Below are 7,968 nucleotides of genomic sequence, written 5' to 3'. Positions count from 1 at the left end.
AAAAAAAAAAAAAAAAAAAAAGCATTCAGTGAGTTCTGCTTGTCTTTCTAAGTAATTACTGAATGTGAAGGTAGTTTTGGGAAATCCCCACATTTGCAGCTGGTGGGAAGTGACAGCGATCTTCTGTAAACCCTTGCTCTAAACTATGTAGTCACTTAAACTCTTCACAATAATATCAATGGCCTAGGAGTGTTTTATCTACATATTCATAATATTCCTACACAAGAATTTTGTATAACGTGTATCTTTAATTTTATTTTTCTGTGTAGGTATGAACAATAATTTGGTTACCTGAAATAGGTAAGAAACAGACAACTGCAGTTTTGATGGGAATCGGAAAGGCAGGACCTGACAGGGGTATGCAAAGGGTGATGCTCCTGATGAGGCAATGAAAGGTAGAGAGAACACTTGGGATGAAAAGAATGCCTGAGGGGTCATGCTCTGGTTCCATGTGGGGATATTAGACTCTCATTTAAAAAAAAAAAGGCAAAGGCTAGGCACAGGGGCTCACGTCTGTAATCCCATCACTTTGAGAGTCCAAGGCTGGTGGATCGCTTGAGCCCAGTAGTTTAAGACCAGCCTGGTTAACATGGTGAAACCCCATCTCCACTAAAAATACAAAAATTAGCCAGGCATGGTGGCACACACCTATATCCCAGCTATGTGGGAGGCTGAGGTATGAGAATCACGTGAATCCAGGAGGTGGAGGTTGCAGTGAGCTGAGGTCATGACACTAACCTCCAGCCTGGATGACAGAGTGACACACTGTCTCAAAGAAAATAAAGAAGAAGAAGAAAAAAGAGGGCAGAAAATACATGATATAGATAAATACACCTTTATACCTATTTCCAAATGGAAGAATATAGACAAGTGAGCTATAAAATAAATTTAAAGCCTTCTAATGAGCATTTAGAAAAAAAGAACTAGAAAAGAAATGATCACATCCTCATGACAAGCAGGAAAGGTAACATTTCATGAAATTCCTACTAAAGTAACCATAGACATCTACATGCATGAAAAGTGTTTGTCCTGGTTATGGTGAAAGATGTGTTTCCTTACTATGACTCACACTCATAAAAATATTGAAAACTTTGGTCAGGATATTACCAAGTCCTAAATTAAGTCAGTCAAAGGGAAAGTTAACTTTCCAAGGATGAATCTTGGAAAACATTAAGAGGTCGTTGTATACCCAGTGGTACACACTGGAATATGGATATATTTAACACATTGTTACTTAAGGGGATTTTGGGAGAAGAGAGATTCTCTTTCAGGATGTTGTTATTTTGAGAGGGCAGTTTCCTGATTCTTTCCAAGTTATAAAGTTGAAAATAGAGCACTAGGTCTCTAAAAAGTAAAGGAAAACTTATGTTGTAAAATCTATATTCTTTTATGTTTTTAACAATTAAATCTGTATAAAATGAAGATGCACAAATATACATATTTTTGAACAAAGATGACTAGAAATATAGGCAATGTTCAGCTGTGTGAATTGGGTTGCTCTCTTCCTCATTCTTCCCCATCCAGGAGAAGGAGAAACCTGGGGTCAGTGATGTGCATGCAGACTTTGGAAATTCTATTTTGATAGAATGGAATTATAAAGAGAGTGGTTTGGGATGGCTTCTCTCATTACTTTAAAACCAAAAAGAAACTTGAATAACTCAAGGAGATGCCGGAAGGTTTTGAGGTGACAGAGCATTCCAATCAGTGAGATAAGGAAGTAAGGGCTGAGACAGAAGCTTTTGTAGAGACAGAATAATGGTTCCTAAAAGATGTCCACATCCAGTCCCCAGGACCTATGATAATGTTATACAGCAGGGGAACAGAGGTTGTAGATGCAATTAAGGCTGCTAGTCAATTAACCAGAGAATAGGAAGATCATCCTGGATTATCCAGGAGTGATCAATAGAATTACAAGGGACCCAAAAGATGAAAGAGGACCCAAAAGGCATAAGAGTGGCAGAGGGAGCGTGCCTATGGAGATGCAACTTGCTTCCTTTGAAGATGGAGGAAGGGAAGCAAGAGCCAAGGAGTGAGGACAGTGCCTAGACACTGATAAACCAAAGTAAAGGCTTCTCCCCAAGAGCATCCAGAAAAAACGAAGCCCTACAGACAACTTGATAATTGCCCAGTGAGATGTATCAGACTTCATCCCTAAAGAACACAAAAATAATGTTTGTTGCTCAATCTGCTAAGTTTGTGGTCACTGGGTACCAGCAAAAGGCAACACAGCTTCCTTGGCAAGACAGAGAAACAGCAGGGAGAATAATATGGCTGGTAAAGACAGAGCAAGAGGGAGAGGAGGAGCTGTAGTCAGAGAGGTAGGGGGAGGGGATGAAAAGCAGACCACAGAGTCTCCAAAAGTCAATTAAAGAGGTTACAGGGAGAGCAAGGTAGCTCACGCCTGTAATCCCAGCACTTTGGGAGGCTAAGTCAGGTGGATCACAAGGTCAGCAGTTCGAGACCAGCCTGGCCAATATGGTAAAACCCCATCTGTACTAAAAATACAAAAACACTAGCTGAGTATGGTGGTTTGTGCCTGTAGTCCCAGCTGCTCGAGAGGCTGAGGCAAGAGAATTGCTTGAACCCAGGAGGCGGAGGTTGCAGTGAGCCGAGATTGCACCACTGCACTCCAGCCTGGGCAACAGAGGGAGACTCCATCTCAAAAAAAAAGAAAAGAAAAAGAGGTTGTAGTTATAACTTTAATGAAAATAAGCCCAAAAGGCTTTTGAGCTGAGGAATAGCAATCTGACTTACATTTCCTAAGGATCACTTTGGCTGCTATGAGAAGAGATGTCAGGGTGGGAAGGCAGGCAGCGGGGCCACCAAGTGTAAGATGGTTGTCAATAACCCAAGAAAGAGGTTTGGCCATTTAGGCCAGGGCAATGGATTTGAGCATGGACAGAAGTAAAACAGATGGAAGAGACCTACAGGGATTCACACTTGCTTGATTCCTACCTGAATTCCCTTCTCTTTGGGTTGCTGTCTTCATCATCCAAACCTTTTCTTCCCTTAGGAACTGGAAAATATCCCTGTCGAATGCTTGCTGTCCTGCAAACATGCAAAGTCATGTGCTTAATTCCAACACATTCTAGGTAATATCAAGGTAAAATTTACTAGAAATTTAGGTTCTCACTGCACACTCAAACTTGAACCCTAGGTTCAAGTTACTAATTAACACTTGAAACTACTTCTTTTTTTTTTAAGATGGGGTTTCACCATGTTGGTCAGGCTGGTCTTGAACTCTCAACCTCAGGTGATCTGCCCACCTTGGCCTCCAAAGTGCTTGGATTACAGGCGTGAGCCACCACGCCCAGCAATACTTGAAACTTTGTACCCTGGCATACAAAGCCACTCCTAAGGCCTGATGTTCCATTACAGAGGGTGCCTGTGCTCACCCACTGACAGCAGGTTCCTGAAGTTCTCCAGCATCACATCTCGGTACAGCTTCCTCTGGGCAGGGCCCAGCAGCCCCAGCTCCTCCTCAGTGAAGACCACAGCCACGTCCTTGAAGGTCACTGCCTCCTACATCATCAAACATATGCAACCTCAATCTCATGACCAATGATTCCTGGAAGAGGGAGGGGTGGCACTGAGTAGAGAGAGGGGAGGGGTGGGAAGTTGTTTTGGATCTTGAGAGACACAGGTCAACTCATAGATTTCCTACTCATTCTGTCTGTATCCTGACAATGACTGATTTTCCCGAGTTCCACCAAAAATGAAATGATGAAAAAGACCTGTATTTTTACTTCGTGCAATAATTGAGTCTCCTTGTAAGTAACCCTCCAGGACTCTAAATGCGGCATCCTGGGCTACACACACCTATGTTTTGATAAATCTTGACAGTCACCTCAGCAACATTTAGCAATTCAGTCCTAATTTGTTTGATAATGCTCATTGTCTCCCTCTCTCAAACTCCAACCCTGGATGTTATTGTTTTTCTTTAACATCTGCTTTTTTTCTGTGTAAGAATAAAAAAGAGAAAAAAAAAAAACATTTGCCACACTGACAGTCTTATGGTAACATATGTGAGTAGTTATGCAGTGAGTCTCTGTACTCTCAAGGCAAAAACGACATACATTAATTGCAACGTTGAATGTCATGACTTGCAGCCAGCGTGCCTCGGAGTGCATATATAAGACTCTGTCCCTTCCCAGTCATGTGACCTTGGACAAGTTGGCCTGAATGCATTACTTTCCTCTGAGACAATAATGATTGTCTCAGGATACAGTTTTTAAAGAATTAAATAGTGGAATATACATATGGTATTGGGGAAACATGTGAAGCATAGACCAAATACTTAACATTAGCGGTTTTCATTTTTGTCAATTATTGCTATTGACTTTATCTCACATCTGCAGTGTTCCATGGAATTGATCTGTTGTTATTCTAAATAATAAACGTTTAATTTTATATATTTTCCATGATTACCAATCCAATAAAGAACATCATTTCAGCTAGATCTTACTCTCCTATTTAAATAAGTTTTAAATAATAAAATGTCAAAAAATAAGAATGTTTAAATTGTGATTATGTGTCACACTTTCTCAATTTTTTTTAACTCCAAAATTTTTCAAGGGGATACATTATTCTGATTTTCTTAATATTGCCAAAAGCAGGTTACCAATTTTCCCATTATTCTGGTACTCTGATCAGAAAGAAATTGTTTTTGGTTTTTTGGTCTTTCTTTTTTTGTAGAGATAGCATCTTCCTATGTTTACCAGGATGGTCTTGAGCTCCTGCTTTCAAACAATCCTCCTTCCTAAGCTTCCTAAAGTGCCTAGATTACAGGTGTGAGTCACAGGCCTGGCCACGACTTTGTTTTATTATTTTCACTTATTTGATTATAAATGAATATCAACATCTTTTCAAATATTTATTGCCACCTGTTTTTCTCCTCCTGGTAATCTCCTTTATTCATATTTCTTTGGATTTTCTTCTCTATTCTGTGCATAAGATTCTTATTTTGGATTGTATCTTTTTTTAGATATCCAAAGGGTAAATATTTTCACCTTAGACTATTACGTTTTCTGGTAACACTGTGTAAGGCATCTTTTCCCTTAATTAATTTTAAAATTTTCTGTCATGACTATGGTAACTGCTGTTTTTGGGTACCTGAAGTGCTGGGAGCCAAGGAAGAGGTACTATGACAAGAAGAGAAGGCATCCCCCTCCCAAGGTAGGGCCAGGGAGGAGCAGTGCCACCTGTAGATGTCATCACTCAGCAGGATACTCCAGACACCCACACCACAGGGCACAGGCCCCTCAATGGAGAATTCTCTCTTTTTCTCTCTCTTTCAGCTGAGTAAAATGGCTAATATTCTTGACTCTTAGTCTCCTGTCTAAACATGAGCAGGTTTCTCATATTTCGTGTGTTTAAGAGGAAGATAAGAACTGCCTCATTCAGCTGTTCTGAGGAGTAAATGAAGAAACAAAACACAAAGACTGGCAAATCTAGTATCATGCACAAAAAATTTACGTTAAATATTACTTCGGTCAAATTTCTTAACATATAAAGGAATAAAGAAAGACCACTAAATAAAAGACGCAGAAGGCACAACCCAGACTTGGGGGAAAGAAAATCTGGCTCTTCCTGTGTGGAAACTTCCAGCAATCCTTGTGTGAAGCCACAGTTACAGCTTGCCGTAATGTGCCACATATGGGTACTCTATCTACAAAAGGGCCAATGTGGCACACATTTAAAGTACCCTTTCAAAATTGAGTTCCCAGTGTCTGGGAATATAAACTAATTAAAAAGGAGCACCGATTTAAATGGGAATATGATGCAACCATTAAAAATGAACATTATATAATATTAAATACAAACAGTGCAATTTAAATTAGATTAATATCACCAATACAAATACAGTTACGAATGTACATGAGGAAGAGTATTGTATTAGAGGATAAAAATAGCTAATGTGTGAGCAGAGAAGTAGTAAAATAAAAGAATTATCCATTCCAACAATCTTGTCTACTCCATAGACTAAATGATACAAGAAAACAAGAACTAAAAACAAATGTAAAATCCACTCAAAAGTAACAAAGGAAGCACCTGGTACACAAGAGATCCTCAAATGCCTGTTTTTCTCCTCGAATCTTCCCAAGACAGAGAAAAACTTGTGACAGTCTGAGTACTGAGATGGAATTTTAAGAGTAAGAGATGCAAATCCTACTCACCTTGAACATGGTCATCTTCCCTCTTACTTCTGGGAACTTGCGGCGTACTGAGGGATGCGATTCCTGGGAAAGCAGAATTGTACCTGCAAAGTGCCAGAAAAGGCAGAAAAAGAGACATGAAAAGGTGGCCAGGGATGACACCCACCAACAGGGATGTGTGTTGTGAATTGGCACATGAATGTTCACAGCAGCATTAATCATAAAAGCCCAAAACAGCACAACCAAAATGCCTTCCTATGGGTAAATGGATAGACAAATCATGGTCTATCCAAACAATGGAATCTTATTTGGAAATTTAAAGAAAATGAAGCACTGACTCATGCTACAACATATATGAACCTTTGAAACATTATGCTAAATGAAAGAAGCCAGTTACAAAGGACCACATATTGCAGGATTCCATTTCTGTAGAAAGTCCAGGAAGGAGAATGCACATAGAGAGAAAACTGATTAGTAATTACTTCAGAGCTGAGTGAGAATGAAGCTTAATCATAAGTAGGCATGAGGAGACCCATATAGGAATGAAATGATCACTGAATTGTGGTGATGGTTACTCCCTTCAGCAAACTTTCTAATGATCACTGGATGTACACCTGAAATTTAAGTTCTATGATACAATAGGTGGGAAAAAATAATTGTTAACATATACGTCATTGAACTTAACAAGAATCAATTCTGAGTCCATATTGACAGAATATTTGCAGTTGAACAAATCCAAGAATAAATGGAGAAAAAGGTCATTTTACAGCCGAATGCCCACTAGTAATGTTATCTATTCCTAAGAAACATTATTATTTAAAAACAAAAAATTCTAACTTTATAGTGGAGAAATCTGAAAGACAGCATCCTGGCCAAGTGGAAAAGGTTGAGATCACCAATAAAGAGACAAACTGACATCACTTGGACCCTGTTATATTGCAACGAAAAGGACATCTCACCACTTCTGTGGTATCCCTACCAGCAAAGCATAATCTGAACCTGCACATGAATTACATCAGACACAACCCCAAATGAATGCCTTTCTCCAAAATAACTTGCCGATACTCTTCAAAAATATCAAGCATAGAAAGACAAAGGGTGTAGAATCCTCCAGATTAAAGAAGATTATGGAAATGGGACAACTAAAGGCAATGCATAAAATTAGATTGTGGACAGAGGTGGTGGTGGTGGGTGGGGAGTGGACACTTGTTAGAACCTTAAGTGAAAACCAGAACAAATTTAAATGTAGAACTGCAGAGTATATAACATGATGTTAGGTAATATGTTATCTTGTACTATCTAATAGATAATACAATTAACTATTAGCAGTCGTCTAATAGATATCTAATATTTAATAAATATCTTTATCTGGTATATAATCTAATATTACCTAATACGTTATGTGAAACCATATGCTAGCCCTTCCTAAACTCTTACAAAGACAGCCTCTGGTATGTGAGCTTCCTTGCTGCAGAAAGGTATAATCAACTGTCTCTGGTTACAGGTATGTTTCTGGTGATATTTGGCTGTTGGTCATCAATAAAGCAAAGAGGAAAAATATAAACACTTGGCAAATGTGGGTAAAGAGTAAATAAGAATTTCTTAGGCTATTTTTGCAACTTTTCTATAGGCTTCAAATGACATGAAAATAAAAAGTTTTGGGGCCTTGCCCGGTGGCTCAAGCCTGTAATCCCAGCACTTAGGGAGGCCGAGGCGGGTGGATCACGAGGTCAAGAGATCGAGACCATCCTGGTCAACATGGTGAAACCCTGTCTCTACTAAAAATACAAAAAATTAGCTGGGCATAGTGGCG

At 39.2% G+C, this 7,968-nt stretch overlaps 1 protein-coding gene across 15 annotated transcripts in view; it reads right to left on the bottom strand.

The window, feature by feature from the left end:
- The window catches only part of LOC108285291 (zinc finger protein 224), a 54,438-nt gene that overhangs the window by 4,975 nt on the left and 41,495 nt on the right, over window positions 1-7,968 (bottom strand). For 9 of the 15 annotated variants that reach the window (XM_017502351.2, XM_037729172.1, XM_037729173.1 and 6 more), the window contains 3 exons: window positions 6,177-6,259; window positions 3,396-3,522; window positions 2,956-3,048 (listed from right to left, as the gene is read on the bottom strand). The exons of 3 other annotated variants lie outside the window; for them this stretch is intronic. In XM_017502351.2, the coding sequence (XP_017357840.1) occupies window positions 2,956-3,048; window positions 3,396-3,522; window positions 6,177-6,259 (303 nt within the window). Of the gene's footprint in view, window positions 1-2,955; window positions 3,049-3,395; window positions 3,523-3,847; window positions 6,155-6,176; window positions 6,260-7,968 lie in introns of those variants that run through there. 3 more of the 15 variants (XM_037729182.1, XM_037729180.1, XM_037729179.1) reach the window with 3 other exon arrangements.

This window comes from Cebus imitator, unplaced genomic scaffold, assembly GCF_001604975.1.
Source record: "Cebus imitator isolate Cc_AM_T3 unplaced genomic scaffold, Cebus_imitator-1.0 Scaffold296, whole genome shotgun sequence".
NCBI lineage: Eukaryota > Metazoa > Chordata > Mammalia > Primates > Cebidae > Cebus > Cebus imitator.
The sequence above is the reverse complement of the archived record's forward strand: the minus strand, read 5'-3'. Positions and strand labels throughout refer to the sequence as shown.